The 25,234-nt window shown below is 36.7% G+C and overlaps 1 protein-coding gene across 1 annotated transcript in view; it reads left to right on the top strand.

The window, feature by feature from the left end:
- Positions 1-2,279: 2,279 nt before the first annotated feature.
- Positions 2,280-25,234, top strand: part of LDHB (lactate dehydrogenase B) — a 27,822-nt gene continuing 4,867 nt past the window's right edge. Inside the window, exons 1-6 of the mRNA XM_006866934.1 lie at positions 2,280-2,408; positions 12,774-12,891; positions 14,827-15,000; positions 16,748-16,921; positions 22,346-22,463; positions 24,723-24,846. Of these exons, the coding sequence (XP_006866996.1) occupies positions 2,280-2,408; positions 12,774-12,891; positions 14,827-15,000; positions 16,748-16,921; positions 22,346-22,463; positions 24,723-24,846 (837 nt within the window). The remainder of the gene's footprint in view (positions 2,409-12,773; positions 12,892-14,826; positions 15,001-16,747; positions 16,922-22,345; positions 22,464-24,722; positions 24,847-25,234) is intronic.

Raw genomic sequence — 25,234 nt, 5'->3', positions numbered from 1 at the left:
TCTGTTTTTACGTAGCAACCATTTCTGGGTTTTTGTTTTCCACTGATTACTGGGTCTCATATATATTTGGGGTATGTAAATTTACATGGAAATTAAACTTAGATGGAAAGAAACTATGCATTTCTATCTCTATTCAATAAGAAAACATGCAGCAATCTTTCCTCTGATTCTGCTCCAAATGTAGGGCATATGTGAATTTCATTGCAGTCTTCTATTTATGGAGACAGTTGCAGAACATTGTGTTTGTTTTGTTTTGTTTTTTCTCTAGCATCCACAAAGAAAACTGAGTGTACTCTCTAAAGAGAAAATTTTTTGTTACTCTTCTCTCAGTGTAGTCCGTACAGGTTGAGAGGAAAAAGTTTTTGAAAAAGAAAATAGCTGTTGAACAAAATAGGTGTCACACAGCTGTCCCCAAAGTCAAGCATTTGTTTCAACTCAGAGCCTTAGTAACTCTTACTTAACATATACAATTACTAAACTAGATTTTGTTACATAGCCCAATTCAGGTTAGAAGGAAAAAAAAACAAGGCTTGGACACAAGGTACCTGTTTGAAGCAGGTAAAGTGGCCTCAGTATTATTAGCATTAGAATTAAATAAAAAAGAAACTAAACAATTGACTTTACAATGTATTAGAATTATAACAGTGATTCTTAATTATCAAGGAAAGACTTATGCTCTGCAACCTCTCTGTTTAAGAAGACAGGGCAGTATGTTTTTATGTACTTCATTGATATGGAATTGATAAATGAAATTTATTACCTTTGACATTCATTTCAGTTACCTAGATTGTGCACCGGATTATCTGATGGCACAGATAGATTTGTATGTAATGCTTTCCTATTGATTTCAGCTTTATTCTTTTAACAAGTTTTGTTTTTCAGCTTTAATTTTGATGGTTGTAAAGAAACTTTCCAATAACCTTCCAAGGTCAATGTAAAGGAATTCTGAGTACTATTTTTGCATATGGTGCATATTGCATAATAGAATTACTATTCTCAGGGCTCATCATTTTATTGTCACTATGTACTTATGAGGAGTCCAGTGTGGTGCTGTAGGATAAGCACCGGACAGTTCAAAACCTACAACTGCTTCTCAGAAACCCTATCCAGGGTCGCTTGACTGCACTTAACAACAACGTACTTACGAAGCACAAATTCTGTACTCAGGGCATTATGACATATTTTAACTGAGATTGAAAAGAGGCAAACCAATCTTTGTGTTTCAAGAGTGGTAGTAACCATTTGTAGCATTAGCTGTTGAAACTATATTCATAACTGGTCACCACAGTATCAAATATTTTAGACTAGCTTAAATATCAAGCATTACTACAGTTAAATTCCATATTGCTGTTCTTGTTGTTAGGTGCCATTGAATGGGTTCCAATTCGTAACTACCCTGTATAAGGTTTCTGAGGAGACTGGTGGGTTAGAACCATCAACCTTGTAGTTAAAATTGACCTTGCAGTCTAGTACTCATCCTACAGCTTCACACCAGGACTCCTAAATTCCATATGTTGTTGTTAAGTGCCGCCGAGTCCGTTCCGACCCATAGCAACTCTATATAGGGTTTCCAAGGAGCAGCTGGTGAGGAACCGCTGACCTTGTCTAATGACTGATCACTTATTGGATCAAATGCATATATCATTAAATCATAAACATATTTATATTTGACTTAGCTGATTTTTTTCCTGGTAATGGTGGTGGTGTGCTGTGGAGTTCGGTTCCAACTTATAGCAACCCTGTATAGGGTTTCCCAGGCTGTAAATCTTTATGCGAGCAGAAAGCCTCATCTTTCTCCCACGGACACTGGTAGTTTTGAACTGCTGACCTTGAGATTAATAACCCGATTTGTAACCACTACGCACCCAGAGCTCCTTATTTTTTTCCCTGGTCTCCTGTAAATTCCATATAGGAGATCAGGAAAACAAAAATCAACTAAGTCAAATATAAATATATTCAAATGTTTGTGTAGTTTACCCATAAGCAAAACAGTTATGATCTATTAAATATTAATATGAAATTACATGCAGAAAAGAAGAGCCCACTTTTTAATGGATTTCATGGAGGTTTTTAGCCTTAATTAAATTCTCCATTAAAGGAGTCATGTGATTCTCTTGAATATTACCTGTGTTCTATAATATCACAAGGCATATTGTAAACTGTAGTTTGGTTCACAAATTTCAACAGTAACACTTTAAGAATAATTCCAATTCTGGTTTCATCTGTGGATATATATGTATAATGTTGTGTTTTGTTTTGCTTTGCTTTTGCAGTACACAATGGCAACTCTTAAGGAAAAACTGATTGCACCAGTTGCAGAAGAAGAGGCATCAGTTCCAAATAATAAGATCACTGTAGTGGGTGTTGGACAAGTTGGTATGGCTTGTGCCATCAGCATTCTGGGAAAGGTATATTTCAAGAACACCATACAAAGTAGACAGTTTCAGGACATGTATGCAATCTTTTTAGGCACTTATGGATTTTGTCTTTTTTAATGATTTTCTTTTCTGGTTAATTTGAAATAAACTGTAGACATCATGGTACCTTTAAATACTTAGCATGTATCACCTAAAAAGATTTTCTCCAGTATAACCATAATGGAGTTCCTATTCTCAGGGTTCAGTATTGTTGTCTAACATAAACCAGTTGCCATCAAGTTAATTCCAACATGACAACCCTGTGTGTTCACAGTAGAACTGTGCTTTCAATGGTGGATTTTTTTTTTTTTTTTTTTTTAAGTAGATCACCAGGCCTTTCTTCTGAGGTACCCCTAGAGTCATTCAAGCCTCCAACTTTTTGATTAGCAGCTAAAGGTGTCAACCATTTGTACCACCTGGGGTCTCCCATTATCCAATATACAGTAATCACATTTAAAGTTCTCCATTTGTTCCATTAATACCTTTTATAACTATTCTCATGTCTATCCAAGATAATATATTTTATATACTCTTCATATTTATTTTTTATCAGGGATTATCATTTCCGCCTTTATTAGTTTCTCATGTCATTGATCCTTTTGAGGAGATCAGGGTCAATTTTTAGACTTTTTTTTTAGGTTAGTCTGATGTTTCTTCATAATTGTTGTTATGTGCCGTGGAGTTGGTTCTGACTCATAGCAACCCGTGCAGGGTTTCTGAGACTGTAAATCTTTACGGGAACAGAAAGCCTCATCTTTCTCCCGCAGAATAGCTGGTAGTTTCGAACTGCTGACCTTGCAGTTTGCAGCCTGATTCATAACCACTACGCTACCAGAGCTCATCGTTACTAGGTTCAGATTAGATTTTTGGAGTGAGTTTACACCACTGACATTGGTGTATCACATGGAAACATAATAATGTTCAACTTGTATTAGTGGTGTTGACTTAAATCTACCAATTAAAGGGATGAATCCAAGATTTCTCCATTACCAAGGTCCTTTTTCCCTCTGTAATTAAGTATCTGTACTCCACAGCACATAATCACCACCACCAAGGTGAGTTTTTTAAGATTCTGGAAATATCTCGGTTTTCTTAAAGTTTCACCCAATAGTTTTGCTTTGACATATTTGGAGAAAATTAGCAAAAACAGTGAAAAATGTAAAATTTCCATACACTTTTCAAGATTTCCCTAAGTACAGGCTTGCTCTTAACACACTTAGTACAATTATCCACATAAAGCAAACTTACCATTATTATCTTCTACATTCCCTTATACTTTTCAAGACTGTAAATGTACTTGCCTTATTTACCTCTTTACACTTTTGACTTGCCTTATGTACACCTCTTATAGTTCTAACTACAGTTAGCTTTCTTTAGCCCACGAGAACTTTTGAGGAAAGAAGCCCTTTTCTTGTTTACCTCACTGAATAGGTTCCTTGTTCTTTGTGAAGGCTGCTTAAATGTAGAAACCAAAGAAAAAAGGAAGCTGTCTTGCTTCAGTAGAGCACACTGCCCCTTTGTATCACATATGAGAGCTGCCTGAGTAACTCCTAGCCAGCACATTTATGTTTGCAAATTTAAATTCTAAAGGAACAAATTCTGAATCTGCACTGAGAAGCAGTTATCAAAGAAAGCAACTTAAATATGTAGTATTCACCAGGTAAAAAAAAAAAAGAAAGAAAGTTTTATTCTTTTGCATTTTTTTCTAGCTAGTTTTAACTGACTAAGCATATAAGTTCTCAAATTGCAGGGGACTTAAATAATCAATTTTTAAATAATTGTTGCTCACTATTCACATTAGAGTCCTGGTGTTGTGCTTTGGGTTAATACACTGGACTACAAAATCTATTTGAACCACAAGGTTCAAGCTCACCATTCGCTCCTTGTAAACTCTTTACAGGGTTGCTATGGGTTGTACCCAACTTGACAGTGCTCAGCAACACCAGTTCACATTAGTAAAAACAAAACGTATTCTAGCTCACATTTCTTTCTCTCTTTCCTGTTTACTGAGTGTTTACCATGTTCAAAATGTTTTAAATAAAATAACTTCATTTTAAACAACAATCTCAAGAGATAGGAACTTGACATATCCATTTCAGATTAGGTAACTGACACTTAACAAGATTAAGTAATTTGTCCACAGTCACTCAGCCGGGAGGAGTAGAGCTGTGTTTTGAATCCAGAACTCTGAACTCTTAACCATAGTGAATGCAATTTTATTGTTACAGACATACCTCTTTTTAGCACACTTGGCTTTATTATGCTTCACAGATAACTGACTTTTTTACAAATTGAAGGTTTGTGGCAACGCTTTGTTGAGCAAGTCTATAAGCATATTCCTTGTTCTCAAAATATTTTAAACTTTTTCATAATGCTATTGCACTCTTAATATACTACCAATACCCACCGCAACTGAGTCAATTCCAACGCCAAACGACCGTATATTATGGGATTTCCAAGACTGTAAATCTTTACAGGAAAAGATAGTCTCATCTCTCTCCCAAAGAATGTTTGGTGGATTGAACTGCCAACCTTGTGGCTAGCAGTCCAGTGCTTAACCCGCAGCACCACTAGTGCTCCTTTAATAGACTGGTATATAGTGTAAACATAATTTTTTATATTCACTGGGAAAGGAAAAAATTCATGAGAGATTTGCTTTGCCACGGTGGTCTGGAACCACACCTGCAATATTTCCATGATATATTCTTTGCTAGTATTTAGGCAGTTAAAAACATAGCATCTTGATGAAATACTCGCTAGTGGTTTTTCTTCCTGCTAATGTCCAAATAAACAACATTCTTATCAATGGAGAAAAGATTGAAGTTGTCAAGGACTTCATTCTACTTGAATCAACTATCAACACTCACGGAAGCAATAGTCAGGAAATCAAGCGACATATTGCATTAGGCAAATCTGCTGCACAAGACATTTTTAAAGTGTTGAAGAGCAAAGATGTCAGCTTGAGAAATAAGGTGCGCCTGACCCAAGCCATTGTATTTTCAGTAACCTCACATACATGCGAAAGCTGGACTGTGAATAAGGAAGACTAGAAGAATTGATGCTTTTGAGTTATGGTGCTGGAGGAAAATATTGAAAATGCCATGGGCTACCAAAAGAACCAATAGATCCGTTTTGGAAGAAGTGCAGCTAGAGTTCTCCTTGGAGGCCAAAATGGCCTAACTTCGTCTCTCATACTTCGGACATATTGTCAGGAGGGACCAGTCACTGCAGAAGGATATCATGTTTGGTAGGGTGGAGGGACAGAAAGAGGAAGACTCTCAACGAGTTGGATTGGCCAGGTGACAGCATCGATGAACTCAAGCATGGCAACAGTAGTGAGGCTGGCTCAGGATCAGGCAGTGTTTTTTTCTGCTGTGCATAAGGTTGCTATGAGTCGGTACCGACTCGATGGCACCTAATAACGAATCTCCAAATTTGGACATTTAAAACAATTGCATCTGAATTGCATTGATTTTAGAAAGAATACCTCTATTGTCCTTTTGGAGTCCGGGTGTAGCACCACAGGATCAGCTCCGGACTGCTAACCACAAGGTTGGTAGTTCAAACCCACCAGCCACTCTTTAGAAACCCTATACAAGGTCACTATGAGTCAGAACCAGCTCAACAGCACTTAATAACAGCAACATTGTCCTTTTTATCATAGCTGTAAAATTATTTCCAATAAATAAAGTAACTGAGACTGTGTCTGAAGTTACATAATACTTTGGCCCAACTCAAGTGCTTGAGAGAATAGACCCTCCTGCTGACGCAGGAGGAATCTTCTAATCCATGCTGTGATTTCTGTATTTGAATTGAACATTCCTTTCCTTTTATCACTTATAAAATGTGAATGTACTGTGTTAGCAGTATATATAGACCATCTGATTAAGAGTATTTTTGAAAGTATGAAAAAAAATGCAAGTTAGAATGATTGTCTTGTTGAAAGACCATTTTACTAATTAAATTTTTCTAAGTCTTATTTTGATGGGTAAAGATTAAACTAGTTTAAAATTGCTATTAGTAGTTGGTAAGGATTCAAACCCTGCTACTTGTTTAAAGCACACACACACATACACAAACAGTTGCCAAGGGGATTCCAACTCATGGTAACCCCATGTGTGCCAGAGTCAAACTGTGTTCCATAGGATATCAATGGTTGATTTTTTTGGAAGTTGCATGCTTGGCCTACCTTCCGAGGTGACACTGGATAGACTTGAACCTCCAGCCTGTCACTTAGAAGCCAAGTATGTTAACTGTTTGCAACACAGAGACCCAGAAGTGTAAATACCAGTCAGTACCAACTCTATTGTCTGATATTTATGTGTTATTTTTGTAAGTTGCAATCAAGCGACCCTATATAGGGTTTACAAGTAGCAGCTGGTGAGTTTGAGCCACTGACCTTGTGGTTCAAATGGACCTTGAAGTCAAATGCTTATCCGACAGCACCACGCCAGTACGCCAATAAGTCTATATTCCCCCACTTCCTCTTCCCTGAAAGTTATAGGTGGGAGAAAGGGTATTGTCATTCACACATCATTATTGAAAAAGGAAACCAAAAGAAGGTTTAGTGATTTGTTTAAGATCGCACAGATAGTAAGTGCCAGAATGGCTTTTTTTTTTTTTTTTTTTTCAGAATGACCTTTTAAAATGCATATCTAGTATCCTTCTGGAAAACAGTTATTACTTTACCCCCAGAAACTGAGTGAGGATAGGACATTAGAGACTGAACTGAGGAAACATATGTCTTAACTAGAATCCTCAAGGCACCGGAGGCTCCCTCCTGCCATTATGAAGAAGATACAATTCCTTACTGTTTCCTCTCTTAGCTGGCTGCCTACCCTGTCATTGTGTACATAATAACCATAGTTAACTTTTATAAAATTAGTAGCAGGAGTCCTGGTGTGGCACTGTAGGATAAATGCTTGATCTCAAGGTCAGTTTGACCCACAAGGTCAGCGGTTCAAACTCACCAGCCAGCTTCTTGGAAACCCTATACAGGGTCACTATGAATCGGAATCAACTTGATGGCATTTAACAATAACAACTACTACTACTTCTACTTAGTTTTAAGTGCACCTTACAGATCTTCCCCTGCCTTCTCTCAGTCAGGGCATTAGAGCATACAACTCTAGGGAGCAGCATTCAGGTCAAATAAAATGTCAGTAGCACCCTTCCAAAGTAATATGGTATCTAACTGCATCTGTTACTTCTCTCAAAAACACCAAAAATGTATCCAGATATATCCCATGAGAGCAGGGACTTTGGTGAATTGATTCAGTACTGTATTCCTGACTAGCACTGTGATGTCTGGCATAATGAGTAATAAATATACACTAGATAAGTAGTTTCTTCTATTAACACAAATAAGCTGCACCTATAATTTTTGGAATTTGATCATAGTTTTTGCTTTATCATGGCTTTTACTGTCAAATAGAACTTCTACCATGCTACCGATCACAGTCTCTGTGTTTTAACCACCCAGAGAATGGTCTGAATGTTGACATCATCAGGTTATAGTTATGCAAAAATACCATTCTAGCTTATCATAAACTATTAACAGCCATGTCTGTCATTGGGCTGAGTGTCTGCCCTTGGTTCAGTCAGCTACAGCTATGTTCTTGTACAAAGCCAGCATAGGAGGGGTGTTATAATGAAAGACATTTTGCAATGTAGTTTTTGCAGTGGAGAACTTGGCATGAATGTGGGGCTTGATTAAGAATGTGGGATTTGTACAAGAATAGGCAGATTAATAGAATAAACTACAAGCCCAAATTATATTTAATAATAAGGTAGAAGTGGCATTTCGGGAGATGGAGAACTAGTAAATAAATGGTGGTTGACTAATTATTTGGAAAATATTATACATTTCCCCCTAAAAAAGTCCATGTAGATTAAACACATCAAGATAAAAATGTAGCCATCAAGTATTAAGATACGATGGCAGAAATTTATTATGTAAAAGAACAAAGAGGCAAAATATATAGCTTAATCCAGTATACACAAGACTTCAAACTAAAAGACACTTTAAAATATGTTAAACAAGGGTTTTTCAGTGATATTTTTGACTTCTAATCAACTTTGCTCCATAACCTTTTTACTGTCTTTACTGGTTCAAATCATTCAAAATATATTTACAACTTTAGAAAAATATACATATAGTGAATGCATTATCAATAAAATATGTGAATAATTAGGGGGATTTATTTAAGTCAAACAGTATTATCATTATCTGTACTTAGTCATATGTCTCCTGTTTGCGCCCTCTACAGAGGAGACTCTTCATTTAGTGCAAATACAGCTAAATTCAGTGCTCCAATTGTTATTATTTTTTATGTGTTGGATCTCTTCCTTCCTTGCCAGCTGAATATGCATTTCTCAGCCAACTCTCTACACCCACTGAAACAGAAAAGACATGCTCTGTAATGCTGTGACATCCTTTTCCACTTAAGCCCTAAATTGTTGACTTCAGCACCACACATGTGATGTTACTAAAATAAGAATGATATTCCTGGTGCTTAGTACTTTGACGGAATGCTGTGGCTGTACTGCATTAATTTAGGAGTCAAAATCACACAAATGAGGATTTTATGTAATCTTGTCAAAAGCTGCAAAAGGAATAAAACCATTTGAAGGCATTGACGTTGTTTAAGTAAAAAGAAATAACATTCTAATGCCAGTGTTTGGTCTTCATGGGAATGAGAACATTGTTACTAACTCCCAACTCACAAAATGGCCATTTCATGTAAGTTTGCATGTAAGTTAGTTGCTTAGGACCAAGAACACATTCATTCAGAGGGAGACTGCCATCTCAGAGAAGCCCCTGCAAGCAAGTATCCTGTAGTTCTCTTCTGAAGTCGAGTCAGCCACCCAGCTTCAGGAGTCAGACACTGCTCATTTGCCATCCCCACCCTGGAAAGCAGGACCTGCCTTATTGAATAAGTCAAGTTATCTCATTGGTTCCCTCGCCTTCCTCTCTGCTTTTTAATTTTCTCCTGGCAACTGCTTTCCTGATGCTCAAATGTTCCATCCTAGGTTACTGCGTCTTACTCTTCAAGGTGCTTCCTGAACACCGCGTACCTACCTTTCTTCCCTAATTGCTCTTCGTCTGTGTAGCTGATCTTAATACTGTCTGTCCTTGGGAGAGGACTTTAAGTATGCCTCCATTTTGATCCTGTATTCTACTCTATTCTCATCTAGTCTATTCTACTGATTATTTGGTTAGCAGCTAGAGACAGCAAATGCAAGGCTCTGATTAGTAATAGGAGACTTGATGTGGTGCTGTAGGATCAGCTCTGGACTGTTAAATACAAGGTTAGTTGTTCAAACCCACCAGCCACTCCTTGGAAATCCTATACAGGGTTGCTATAAGTCAGAATTGACGCAATGGCACTTATGAACAAGAAGTTAGTATAGGTTGGTATGTCAATAACTTCTGCTGTTAGTTAGGTGCTGTAGAGTTGGTTCTAACTGATAGAGATATAATGCACAATAGAACATAACACTGCCCATTCCTGAGCCATTCGCATGATTCATGTTATCTTTGAGCCCATCGTTGCTGCCACTATGTTAGTTAATCTCATTGAGGATCTTCCTCTTTTTTGCTGACCCTCCGTTTGCCAAGAATGATGTCCTCTAGGGCTGATCCGTCATGACAATATGCCCAAAGTACAGGAGACGAAGTGTCACCATCCTTGCTTCTAAGGAGCATTCTGGAAGATTTGTTTATTCTTCTGGCAGCCCGTGGTATTTTATTTTCTTCTCCAACACCATAATTCAAATGCATTCATTTGTCTACAGTCTTCCTTAGTCAGTGTTCATCTTTCACAAGCATATGAGCGATTGAATAGCTTAGGTCAGAGTCACCTTAGTCCTCCAAGTAACATCTTTGCTTTCTAACACATTAAGTAGATCTTTTTCAACAGATTTGCCTAATGCAGTACATCATTTGACTTCTTGATAACTGCTACTTCCATGAGCATTGACTATAAATCTAAGTAAAGTAATGTTTTTAAAATTTTTAATAGTTTCTCCTTTTATGATGATGTTGTTTATTGGTCCAGTTGTGAGGATTTTAATTTTCTGTATATTGAGGTGCAATTCATACTGAAAGCTGTAGTCTTTGATCTTCATCAGTAAATATTTTAAGTCTTCATCAATTCTAGTAAGCAAGGTTGTGTCATCTGCATATCGCAGGTTGTTAATGAATCTTTCTCCAATCCTGGTGCCATGTTCTTCTTCATATAATCCAACTTCTTGGATTATTTGCTCAGCATATAGAATGAATAAGTATGGTGAAAGGATACAACACTCACACACATCTTTCATGATTTTAAACCATTCAGTAACCCCTTGTTCTGTTCTAGCCTCCAAGTGTATGCACAGCTTCCTCATGAGCACAATTAAGTATTCTCTAATTCCCACTCTTGGCAACGTTATCCATAATTTGTTATATGATCCACACAGTGGAAAGCCTTTGCATAGGCAATAAAGCACAAGTAAACATCTTTCTGTTATTCTGTTCTTTCAGCCAAGATCCACCCAAAGTCAGCACTGTTATTTCTCATTCAATGTCCTCTTTTGAATCGAGCTTGAATTTTTGGCAGCTTCCTGTCGATGTACTGCTGCAATCATTTTTAAATTAATTTCAGTAAACTGTTACTTGCATATGATATTAATGATATTGTTTGACTTCTCCAGTTTACGGCTGAATTTCAGAACTGGAAGGTTGATTGTTGTTGTTAAGTGCCACTGAATGGATTCCAACTCATAGCAACTCTGTATAGGGTTTCTGAGGTGCAGCTGATTTAGATGAATCTATAGTGACCCTTTTCTTTTTATAAAGAAGAAAAGATTAATGACTTGTTGAAGTACTTATAATTACTGAAAGGACGAACCCAACGTTTTGGTTTTCTCTCCCACCATTCATAGTAGAGGGGTCCTGGTGTGACGCTGTAGGGTAAACACTCCCTATATGGGGTAGCTATGAGTCTAATTGACTACCGCACTTAACAACAACATTCATGGTAGAAGGAGCCATAGTGGGTCATGAGTTGGTTTGCTAACTGCAAGGTCATCAGTTCAAATCTACCAGCTGCTCCATGGGAGAAAAATGAGACTTTTTGTTCATGTAAAAGATTTACAGCCTCAGTCACTCTATACAGGCTGGCTATAAGTCAGAACAGACTCCATGACACACAATCCCCACCATTTATGGCAGTGATCCAGACAACAATAAAAAAAATAGAATACTAGTTCAAGATTAGTAGTAGTACCCTCTTTCTCCCTCTCTTTATCTATCTTCTATCTATCTATCTATCTATCATCTATTTCATGTTGTCTGGATTAAATAGTCGTGGTATAGCACTATAAAGCACTGGACTGCTAACCATAGGTAAGTAGTTCAAACCCACCAGCTGCTCCTCAGAAACCGTATATTATAAGGTTGCTATGAGTCAGAACTGGCTCGACGGCACTTGATAGCAACAACAGTTCAAGATTCAATAGAAGCTGTATTTAAATAGCGTTTTATATTTGGTGAGGGACCGAGCATGACAGTTGAAGCATAAAAATAACAATAAGACTACACAAATGTTATAGGCACAAGTTCAGATTGATCCTGTATGAAAAGTCTACCAGTTGTGGCCTCATCTGTCCATGAGACTGTCCTATATGGGTTGGTCCAGAGCCAAGTTGAGGATTCTAAGTTTCAACCAGGGATCCAATTACTACTCTAAAGTAAACTCAAATTCTTATTGATTTTAACAAAATCTCTCTCAGGCCCCCTTCAAACTGGGGGTGACCTTAGGGGTGGACATACTCCCCAAGGTTTTTTCTGGACCTGCATGGATTTCTTTTTTCAACTTTTTCTCATTAATTTAAATACCTATGGACTGTAGGCCTGCTGTTGAACCAAGTTGGTTTCATATGGAATCTTAAGTGTACATATTCTTAAAGCATAGTTTGTATCATCCTAATTGAGTCTTATGGAATTCTGAAAAGTTGGTGACTTGAGTATTAACAAGTCATTATCTGGAGTCCTGGTGTTGTGCTGCAGGATAATACATTGGACTGCAAGGTTAATTTAAACAGCAAGGTAGGCAGTTCAAACTCACCAGCCACTCCTTGGAAACCTATACAAGGGAGGTGTGAGTAAAACCAACTCAGTGGCACTTAACAACAATAACTGATGGTCTATATGGTGAACTTGTCAAAAGAGCACACTGGGCTCCATGTTAAACTCTTAAGGTTTTTAGACATTCAATATGTTGCCCATTAAACAGGTCACTTTAAAATTAATTTTGAGAAGAGGCATCCTAAATCATTTGAGATACTAACATTTTTTTTTTGTTTGTTTAGTCTCTGGCTGATGAACTTGCCCTTGTGGATGTTTTAGAAGATAAACTCAAAGGAGAAATGATGGATCTGCAGCATGGGAGTTTATTTCTTCAGACACCTAAAATTGTAGCAGATAAAGGTAGATTCATTTCATGCATAAAGCAATTTGATATTGATTTATTTCATGATTAAAAAAATACAGTTGGTATGCATTCTATAGCATAATAGACTTATTCTTAATTAGCAAAATTGAAAATTTGAAAGTTAACTCAATAACTGTTAACAATACAATGTTCATAATCTGATGTAGCAATTTCTTCAAAGACTGCAAAATTTTCATCTAATTTTAAAACAAATTTTCTCATTTTATGGAAACAATTATTGCTATTTCCCTATTAATTCTGTCTTACTTTTCTAATCTATTAACTTTACATGTTCTTGTAAATAGATAACCATTAAAAATGAATTTGTAAGCCATTGACAAAAAGTCACTAAGAGAAAATAACAAATTCTGATTTATACCGTTGTTTGGTTTATTGCACCATCTTTCTCCTATAGACCGAGTTTCTTTTATTAGTTTATAGAGTCCTACTTTCTTGCAATTTTGTTAAAAATGCAAATATAAAATACTGACATTTTTGTACTGGAAATGTACATAGGATGTGATCATACACACTTCATGTTCCATACTATCACACTAGGTAACTAATTTTTTTTTTCCACTAAAAGTGTGCATACCTTTTTTCTTAAAAAGATTTCTCCCTTTTTTAAATATGCTGCTGTCTATATTCTAAAACTTTTAGCAGGGCATAGGCAGACATTCATAAATTGAATACAACCTACATTTCCATATGCCTCAACATCCTCCTCTCCTCTCTCACTCTCTGATATAAAATTAGTCTTCTTGGCCTAGTGAGTCTTGTATTGACAGGTTATTCATTATTTCTGGGTTTAGTTCATCCTCTAGGATTAACTCAAATATGTTATCTACATAACCCCACCCCACCCCCATCAATTTTCCACAATATTTGGCGTATCATTTTAAGGTATTGTGTCATAATTGGTTATTTACATATATATTACGTATATCTGTGCACAGCAGTGCTTTAGACTTAAAAAAAAAAAGTGTGCAAAGTAATGTGAGAGCCTTGAAGAGGCCTTGACGAAACTAAATAAGTTCATGTTCTAACTTACTTTGATTTGGGCTACCACATTTATGTAGTGGAACTGCCACCACAGCTTGACTATGTGTTGTTGTTTAGTGCCATAGAGTCGGAAACCTGTTTAGGGTTTCCAAGGAGCAGCTGGTGAGTTTGAATCACCAACTTTATGGTTCAAACTGACTTACAGTCTAGTACTTATACTACAATTTCTACATTGTTTAGGCAGAAACCTGACAAAGTATTAGTGACTTTGAAGAGTCACATAGCAACACCATTTCATTCTGTGAATCATCCATAACTATTGAGTCTAATGGGTTACATCCAATCATAAATTGTAATGTCTGTGTCTCTTAAAAAAATAGCATGCTCTCTTGAGAAAAAAATCTTTTATGGAAAAATTCACATTTCTCAAAAGTGACTAAACTTTTTTGTTTTTAATAGTAAGTATTAGGAAGCTAAAGTTTTAGTTTCTAACCAAGAAGCCTTCCGTTTCCTTCACAGAATTGTCTAAAAGTAACTTACCATCATGGTCTGTGTTGGAAGGCTGACTATTGGATCTTTGGAGTCCAAATCTGAAACCTTCTGTGGATTCACTGTTTATGCTTGAATTTACTACTAGAACTCGTTGTTCTGTAAAGTGAATGGCATTTCATATTCACAGGATTGAAACATGACCCAGGGCCTTTATGTCCTCTGAGACAATTTTATGGGTGAACAGTTTTCGTGTAATTCAAAGACCAGAGAAGAAGCCATTGAGATATTAAGCTTCCAAACCTTGCAGTACAGAAAGCATAATTACCATATATATAAATCCTGTCTTCTATATGAGTAGGCTTCTAGAGGCTAATTCATATATGAACTGTTTTGATGAAGAGTTGTATTTTTAAGCATGTTTTCCTACTATTTTCAAGATTACTCTGTGACTGCCAATTCAAAGATTGTGGTGGTAACTGCCGGAGTTCGTCAGCAAGAGGGGGAGAGTCGTCTCAATCTGGTACAGAGGAATGTGAATGTCTTCAAATTTATTATTCCTCAGATCGTCAAGTACAGTCCTGACTGCATCATAATTGTGGTTTCCAACCCAGGTATTATAATATCCTATGGTTCAGTTCTTTGAAGTTCAATTTTTTTTGGTTTTATGTGTATGTGTGTTTTTCCATTAAAAAAAGAAAATCTGTTCTAGTATTTACTAACAGAAGCAGTTCATATGTCTTCTGGGATTAGCCACAAAGGAGTGGTGTTTGCAAAACAAAATGGCATTATCCCAGGCCAAATGTTCAGAAATGTGGAAAGAGTTTCATATAAAGCAATTTCATCTGCTTGTTTCATCTAGGTTTGTTGTAGTGTCTAAAAGCTTTTAAATTTTTCTATAATGATTGTACCAGGACACATAACAAAACTTTCACTTGAACGTATCTGACCTCCTGTTTTCTAGAAAATACATTTGCGTGTCTGCTACTCTAAAATCGAAAACACTACCCTAAAACTTTTCAAAGCTGAATAAAATTGAATTTAGAAACCAGAAAAACAAGCTATTCAACCAATTCTGTTTTAAAGATAGAAATCCACTGTGTTGATGACCCTTGATGATTGCATGGACATGTATTGATATACATGCTAAAACCAAATGCAACCTAAAAGTTGCATCACTTGCTAAATTAATATTTGCAGAATAAACATTCAAACAATTGGTTAGAAAAAAAAATCTTACTTTGTAAAGCTGAATCATTAAAATTCATTCTATTTTACATTTCCTTTGGCCACTATTCCATTTGCCATCAGATTATTGTTTATAGGTAACCATAATGAATACATAGATAAACAGTGGAACTGATTTCTCCTGTACTTCATTTAGAGAAACATTGCAAATAAGAACCAGGGGGAATCCCTACTAGTGTGTCGAATATTGAAAGTTAAGAGCTGGCAAGGACAGAGACTCTTTCAGTGTTATTCTTATCCTTCCTCTTCACACCGGGGTCAGAACTTACTAAATAGCAAAATCTTGCATATAAAACTGCTTCTAAATATATCTGTACCAGATAGATGGAGAACAGGAATGACAAATAGCTAGCACAGATCAAGTTACTCAAACCTGTGCCTAAGACAGCCATCGCTAACTGATTACTCAACTTTCTAAGTATAGTTTCAAAATCTAATACTCCAGGAATTACTCCCATTGTGTGAAGTTGGCAAGAAAGAGTTTGTAATAATCCAGTCCAAAATGCCTTTAAACTATATTAGGTGGTGTCCAAGTGTGAAAGTGAGGCGTGCAAGATTAATTTCTGTCTCCTTGCCTTCCTTGAAAGTTTGACCTCTTTGTCGTCTTGGGTTGTATGCCACTGGGGCAAAGATTCTGTCATAGTGGTCATTTTATTTAGTAGAAAATGTTAATAACCTGCATTATTACAGTAATTTGGTAAATATTATCAAATGCTAGCAAGATTGAAAGTAGTTTGCCTTGGTAAATTAGCTTTTGGCTTCCAGTGGCTGTCATTACAATCATACATTTGGGAGAAGCTTAACTGATGGTCTTATTCAAGCCTTCTGATCTCATTCTCTTACCATTCTTTCAATTTAAAATAAATCTAATTATCCTATATATTCGGTGCATTTAATAATGCAAATATAAGAAACATAATTTATATATTTCATGTTTTAAAATCAGACTTAACGTAAGGATAAGAGTTTATTCTTAACCTTCTAACCTCTATTATTTCTAAATATGATCAATTAAAGTATTTACATCTTTTTGGTCACATCTTTTGGGGGAATGGAAGAGGAGTTTTTTCAAGACAGTTTTAAATTTACATATATTCTTTCTAAAAATTTTAGTGGATATTCTTACATATGTTACCTGGAAACTAAGTGGATTACCCAAGCACCGTGTAATTGGAAGTGGTTGTAACCTGGATTCTGCTAGATTTCGCTACCTTATGGCTGAAAAACTTGGCATTCATCCCAGTAGCTGCCATGGATGGATTTTGGGAGAACATGGCGACTCAAGTGGTAAAAAAAAAAAAAAAAGACAATTTACTGTGTCCTTATGGTATTGTTCATGTGAATCTGATTTTTTTTTTATTGTTGTTTTAAATTTTATACACTTCCATAGGAGTCTTGGTATGGTGCTATAGGACAAGCACTGGACTCCAGGGTTCATTTGAATCACAATGAGTTTATTCAAACTCACCAGCCACTCCTTAGAAACCCTATACAGGGTGCTATGAGTCAGAAACAACTCTATGGAACAATAACAACATATGAGTTTGAAAAGTTATAAAAATAGTACAATTAATTCACATATTCTCTTACCATTTGCTTTTATTTATTTATTATTTCTTTCTTCCTCCCTTTCTGTATCTATCTCTCTAGGTGTCTCCAGGTGTCACTTGTGCCTAAATTTCAATAACCCTGCCCTTTTCTCCTTAAACCTTTTAGTGTGTATTTCTTAAGAACAAGGATTTCTTTTTCATCAAATGCCTGTTGTAATTGAATGGACTCCAGCTCCCGGCATCCCAATGTGTGTCAGAGTAGAACTGTGCTCCATAAAGTTTTCAGTGGTTGACTTTTTCAGGAGTAGATTGCCATGCCTACCTTCTAAGGTACCGCTGGGTAGACTTGAATCTTCAAGCTTTCAGTTAGCATCCAAGTGACTCACTAACCAAGGCCTTCACTTTTGCAAAATCACAGTACAGTTATAAATAATCAGAAAATATAACATTAGTACAATATTATCTAATCTAGAGTCCATATGCAAGTGTTGATAGAATGTTCCAGTCATGTCCTCTGTCTCCTTTTTGCCCAAGTTAGGATCACACATAACTTCTAGTCATTATGTCTCTTTCATGTTCGTTTTTCATGGTCTTGACACTTTTGAAAAGGCAAGAGAATTATTTTGTAGAATATTGTTAGTTTAGATTTGATTTCTCCTGTAGGTTGAGTGTATGTACTTTTGACACAAGATATTTTTGGTAGATAAGTGATTCTGGGTCCTTCTCAGAGCATCAATGAGTCCCATCATTAGTGATGTTCACTACAATCACTGAACTTTGTGTTTGCTAAGTTACAATAAGTGCTGGACTGTGAACCACAAAGTCTGTGATTTGAGCCCACCCATGGTTATGCAAGAGAAAGATGTGGCTCCCGTGAAGAATTAAAGCCTTGTAAGTCCTATACAGTGTCACTATGAGTCAGAACTGACTCCACAGCACTTAATAACAACAACAATGAATTGTTATGAAGTTATTATTTTACCATTGTAATTATTAATAAGTAAGGGTCACTATGCATTGGAACCGACTCCATGGTACTTAACAGTTTGTGAAGGGCTACTCTGAGACTGGATAAATATTTTATTCCTCATCCAACTTGTACCTATGAAATTTAATACCCACTGATGATTCTTGGTTGAGTTAATTATTACTATGATAGTTGCCAAACATGATGTTTGCCAAGCATGATAGTTCTATTTCTGTGACATTCATCATTCCTTACATGTCTATTAGTTGTATTCTACCATAAGAACTTTACCTTTTCTCTCATTTATTCATTTATCCATTCATTTATGTCAGTATTCATTCAGGTTTTATTCTATTCTATGAATATTCTGTTACTATCATCACAGTGTCTTGGTATGGCACTATGGATTAAGCACCAGACTGCAAAGCCTTTGAATTGCAAAGTCAGCAGTTCAAACTCACCAGCTGCTCCTCAGAAACCCTATACAGGATCGGTATGGGTCAGAACCAACTCAATAGCACTTAACTACAACAACATCATCACAGTGTGGCACTGTGGGCTAATGCATCAGACTGCAAGGTCAGTTAGAACCACAAAGTCAGTGGTTTAGGGTCGCTATGGGTCAGAACCTACTTGACGGCATTCAACAACATCATCATAACGCTAAAATTGTCTCTGATTTGGCCAGTGGCAGATTCCTCAAGCTGTTGCATTTTACTTGAGAATGGTAGTTAGAAACAAAGATCTGAGCAATAGATGAGCTCTTGCTGCTGGTATATCTTTGTGTCTGGGCGCTTTCAAATGAATTTTTCTAAAGTTTTTTCTGTGTTCTCCTTGCTTTCCTCAAACTTTCTGTCAATCCATTGAAGGTACCTAAATACTATTCTTTTGAATTCCTCTTGAATTAGTCCCATTACCTTTTCTTTCTCAGATATGCTTTCTGATTCTGCATCTTGGTCATTTGTTTGAGGCATTCTCTCCTGTTTCTTCATGTGAACTAAAATTGTCTTTTGTCTCTGGGACATTGTGGTGTTGTTGTATTTGTATTTAATTTATGATTGTATGTTGATGTGTTCTTAGGCTCTAACCAACTGTATCCTGTGGGCCTAGTTAGAATGAAAGCATATGCACACCATTCTACATCCAATATTCATACACCTCAGTTTAGGGTGGCTGTGGCTGGTGTTGGTTGTTGTTGATCAGGTGGTATAGTAACTGGTATTGGCTCTTGCCCAGTGGGTGGGGCTGCAGAGGGTATGGTTGAGGCTGGGTTTATATAGACATGTTGCTGTCTCCAACAGATGGGAAAGAGGAGAAAACACTCCCCCCAACACACACATACACACAAGAAAATGTAACAGAATATACAAGCAAGCAAAGAGAAAATAAAAAAGGATACAAAAGAAATACAAAACAGGCAGCAACCAGAAAAAAATATATACAATAATTTAAAAAAAAGAGGGACAGGAAAATGGAGTTCTAGAAGAGAAAAATAAGAGAGAAAATAAAAGGAAGAAATTGAAAAAAAAAAAAAGAAACACTTTGTAAAGCCATGAAGAGGAAGGATGACAAGAGTAGAGAGTAGTAAAGAAAGATCAAAAAGAAAAAGTATAAGAAAAGGGGAAATAAGAAATAGAAGAAAAGAAAAACAAAAGCAGAAATGGGAAGGATAAAATTCAAGGAACTGGAAGGAGAAGAAAGAATAAACAAACTAAAACAATGAAACAACAAAAGGGAAAAAAAAAATAGTGCAACTCTTGGACCTGAAAAGGAAAAAACTAGGGGTGCGCCTGCCAGCCAAGAAAGGATACGGCAGTGCAGTTTGTGGCCTTAATGGAGTTCCTCTAGGCCTAAGTGTTATACATGTTCAGGGTACTCAATCCAGAAGTAGTTCATGGAGGCCCTTGATGGAGCTATTTTCAACATCTTCTAGGACCACAGGGCAGCTGAGGGCAGGGTGGCTGGTTATGAGGATTTCTGCTAGACTAATGCTTGTCTAATGGCTCTGCAGGTTCTGTAGGTCTGGAGTAGAGACTGCCTGAATTCAAGCACCAAAGTGGCACAGAGACCTGTCTCACACCATAGTGGCCCACAACTACATGTCTCTGAATTTACCGAGAGCAGTGTCAACACTGGGGGTAGATGAAGGTGGGAGTTGGCCATACCTCTGGTCACCAGGGGAGTATGGGAGAAAAAAAGGAATTGCACCTTTCTCATTGCCTGTGTGAATCTGCTCTGCCAGGCCACTTCTGTCACCAAGTTATTGTTGTTAAATGCTGTTGAGTCCAAGATGGTTGTACCACATCTAGCTGGCCATTCACCTTCAGTCTTCCTGTCTTCCCCTCCCTGTTCAGCTTCTCTCAGCAAGCACTGAATCCACTCCTCTAACCCTCTAAGTTCAGGGTTCCAGAATTTTCATTTGTGTTTGTTTTGTTTGGTCTCTTCATACTTTTGTTGTAGAGGAGCTACGTAGTGCATCTCACTAGTTTGCCATCTTGTCGGGAGACTTTCCCATTCCCTTTAACTCATGCATTCCTCCCCATGTTTTCCCTTATCTTCATCATTCTTCTGCCAATCTCCTTGTTGTGTATAGATTGCCTTGCCTGTCACCTGAGTTAACATTTGTCTATTTTCTGTCTAGCCTTGGTGTGGCATTGTAGGATAAACACTGGACTTCAAGGTCAGTTTGAACCACAATGTTAGAAGTTCAAATTCATTCAACTCATTGTTGTGAGTTGGTAATGGTTCAATGGCATTAAAACCTTTGTTGTTGTTGTTGTTAGGTGCCATCGAGTCAGTACCAACTCATAACAACCCTGTGCACAACAGAATGAAACACTGCCCTATCCTGGGCCAACCTCACTATTGTTGCCACACTTGAGCCCACTGATGCTGCCACTTGGCCAATCCATCTTGCTGGGGGTCTTCCTCTTTTTCTCTGACCCTCCACCTTACCAAACATGATATCCTTCTCCAGCAACTGGTTCCTCCTGACAACTGTCCAAAGTATGAGAGACGAAGTATGGCCATCTTGACCTCCAAGGAGCACTCTGGCTGCACTTCTTCCAACACAGATCTGTTGGTTCTTTTGGCAGCCCATGGCACTTTCAATATTCTCCAACTTTAGTCAGTGATTATTACCCTTTCTTGGTCTTTTACAACATGATATCATACAAATTTGTCCTTTTGTGATTGATGAATTTCACTAGGCATAATGTCCTTAAAGTTCATCAATGTTATGAGGTGTTTTGCAGCTTCTTAGTTATTCTTCTAGGTAACATAGAGTTCCGTTGTGTGCATGTATCCAAGTTTGTTTATCCATTCTTCTATTTAAGGGCATTTAGACTGTCTGCTTCTTTTTGCTATTGTGTATAGTGTTGCAGTGAATTTGGATGTACATATATTTCTATGTATGTCACAGCTCTGATTTTTTGAGAATATATATACCAAGTAGAAGAATTACTGCATCAAATGGTATTTCTATTTCCAACTTTTTGAGTAAGTACCATATATTTTCCACAGTGGTTGTTCCATTTTACTGTCCCACCAGCAGTTGAGCAGCAGTCCAGTCTATATGAAGTTTCTTTTGAGATAGATTGAAATTGGGGCATTAGAGAATCTAGAAATAGACTATATTTGAACCTATACTAGAAAAAAATCTTTTTTTCTCATTCTAGAAGAAAAGGGCTTATATCCAGAAAAACAAACAGGAGACAGTAAGAAATTCGTCACACTAAAAGCTTAAGTTAGTCCGGAATTAGAATCCCTTATGAGTTTATAAATCTAGAGAGATATAAATAATTTCATATTCACTGAAAGTGTAATGTTGTTGCTGTTGTTAGTCCCGACCCACACCAACCCTTATGTAGGGCTACCATGGAGCAGCTGGTGAGCTTGAACCACTGACCTTGCAGTTGAAACCAACTTTGCAGTCCAGCACATTAACCCACAGCACCACACCAGGACTCTGAAAGTATGATAGAAGAGTTATGTTTTGTGTTGAATTAAAAGGTCAGCTATGTTACTATTTGATGACAAATGTCAGCTCTGCTGACATTGGAAGTTCTGCTAGAATCACTGCTTATTGGAGCAGTTCCAATTGGTATTCAGTAAGTCTCATTAGATATAAAATCTGAAGAAAGAATTACTTTAATCTGTGTCTGAAATATCTAAAATGTCTGTCTGTCTTTATAGTGGCGGTGTGGAGCGGAGTGAACGTGGCAGGGGTTTCTCTTCAGGAACTGAATCCAGAAATGGGAACTGACAATGACAGTGAAAATTGGAAGGAAGTGCATAAAATGGTGGTTGAAAGGTCAGTGGAAAATAACTCGATTTAAGATTAGCGTAGTGGTTACGAATCGGGCTGCGAACCGTAAGGTCAGCAGTTCGAAACTACCAGCGGTTCCGCGGGAGAAAGATGAGGCCTTCTGCTCCCGTAAAGATTAACAGCCTCGGAAACCCTGTGCAGGGTCGCTATGAGTCGGAACCTATTCTACGGCACTTAACAACAATAACAATGTTATCTTTACTTAGATAAAATTATAAGCACTTTTCTCTGGTTGCCTGCTCAGATATGAGTTAATTAAATGGAGCAGCTGGGGACTCTAGACCCAGAGAGGGAGAGGGGCTGTGTGCTGATGACTGGGGGGCAGGCTTGCAGGGTATACCCTTTGGTTGGTTAATGATGCATGGAGGTGATTGTAACCGTGGCACTGAAGCGATATATGATAGAATGAATGTAAAGCTAATGTTCTCCCATGTAAACTATCACACAATTCACAAAACATTTAAAAAAAAAAAAAAAAGGTTAATTTAAGAGTTATGTTGTAATAAGTTTACTGCTGTTATTTTTTACAACAGACAAGTCTAACTGTACTGGTCAAACTTGTGATAGTATTCCTAGGGAAATTAATTTTGATGGTAACAGGAATGAAACCTGAAATTACCAATTAGAATGGCTTCAAATTGCCTCTTATCATTAAATAAAGTTGACTTACTTCAAAAGGTAAACATAGACAGCTATTAGTCTCATAATTGCCTCAAATGAATACGTTCTGATTTATTGCTGAGTGTTTAACCTGTACTGTATTTTCCTTTCCACAGTCAACTAGAAATATCCTTTTATTTTTTCAGACAAGGTATCTTTTCTTAGCAACCATACTGTCTTTCTATAAACTTTATGCTTATCGAAAATCAACGTGTCATTTTAGACTATACCTGGGAAAGCCATTAAGCCTTTAAGATGAATCTTGGTTTCCTTTTCTTTTATTTTTCTATACTACAGTTAAAGTATAATGGAATGACACATATACGAATATAATTGTATAATACTTAATCATTTGGTAAGCACTCAATAAATGTGGTGGCACTGTGGGTTAATGCCCTGAGCTACAAGGTTGGCGGTTCAAACTCACCAATTGCTCCTCAGAAACCCTATACATGGTCATTATGAGTTGGAAGCAATTCAATGGCACTTGACAACAATAACAACAATTATTATTTACAAAATAATAATAATAGCTGATATGTCAAATGTAAGGCCATTTTATTTAGTTCCATTTTAGTGATTTGAATTTTCCAGAGATTTGACCTGTATATGGAGAAAAATAATCCTAAACATTTGACGTTGAAAGGGTTCTTGCAATTTCAACTAACATAGTCCTTTGATTTTACAAATAGAAAATTGTAGGCTTATCTGAATAATATAATTTGCCCAAGACCATCTAGTCAGTGATAGGTTGTATTAGATCCTAATTTCTTCTTACTTGTTCTAGACTTACCTTTGAAGTAAATAGCAACTCACTTTTAAGTACCAGTGCCTTTGTATTTTGAGGAATATAATTAATGCTGAGAAGATTACCAGACCAGTTATTTTCATGACTTTCCTTTTAAGTAAGTTAGTCATAGTAATTTAGGTTATGATGGTAACTTCAACCTCAGGATCAAGGTATATTTTGTACTTTGAATGTGAGGTGTTTTCTTATATTGTTTCCTGAAATTTTATGTTCATGAATCCATTTGATTGGTTGGAAAAATACACATTTTTACCACTCTGACTATAGATAAATATTTACTTAAAAATAAGCTATTTGAATATCTCAAAGCATTTATTCAATACCTACCACGTAATGCTTATGTTTTAAGCATTGCAAATTTATATTTATGTATATGTTGGTTTTATGCTGTGGAGTCGGTTCCAATTCATAGAGGCCATGAAGAGGTTTCTAAGGCTATAAGTCTTTATGGGAGCAGAAAGCCTCATCTTTCCTCCATGATGTGACTGGTAGATTTGAACTAGTGACCTTGCAGTTAGCTACCCAAGTTGTAATCAAATATGCTACCAGGACTCCTTGTGTATATATATAAATTCATTTTTAACACTCGGAACAAACTTATAACGTAGATAGCATTGTTATCTCCATTTTACACAAGAAGAAACTTGAGGCACAGAATGATGAGAGAACTTACTCAGGATTACAGTTATTATGAGAGCAGGTGTCAAACCCAGAGAGTCTGGTTTCAGTGATTAGTCTGATTTCAGTTCTCTCATAGATATTGTTCTTGTTTATAGTGCCTATGAAGTCATCAAGCTAAAAGGATACACCAACTGGGCTATTGGATTAAGTGTGGCTGATTTGATTGAATCCATGTTGAAAAATCTATGCAGGATTCATCCAGTGTCAACAATGGTGAAGGTAAGATAAATTGATAAAGAAAATAGAGTATGATTTCTAGCATTGTATTTCATAAATGAATTGCCTCAAAGAAGGACTAAAGGGAGAAGACGAAGGAAAGAAAACTTAGAAAATGAATTTTTGTGTGGACAAAATAACAATAATTGTGTTTTACATTTTAACCAGTGTTGTATAGCGTAAGTACACTGACAAACCAGACATTTACCCAAGGACACAGTTCAGAAGAGTTAGGAAAGAAGGAGGAATGGACTCAAGAAACACAGGGAAGTAGGAATAGTAATGTTACACTGAGAGGATTGTAATCAATGAGGTGAACAAAATGTGTATGAATTCTCGAATGGAAAATAGATGCTCTGCTATGCAAACCTTCATCCAATTCACAATAAAA

The sequence above is a fragment of the Chrysochloris asiatica genome, unplaced genomic scaffold, assembly GCF_000296735.1.
Source record: "Chrysochloris asiatica unplaced genomic scaffold, ChrAsi1.0 scaffold00098, whole genome shotgun sequence".
In the NCBI taxonomy this organism is placed as follows: Eukaryota; Metazoa; Chordata; class Mammalia; order Afrosoricida; family Chrysochloridae; genus Chrysochloris; species Chrysochloris asiatica.
Note: the sequence above shows the minus strand (reverse complement) of the source record. Positions and strands in the feature narration are given on the sequence as shown.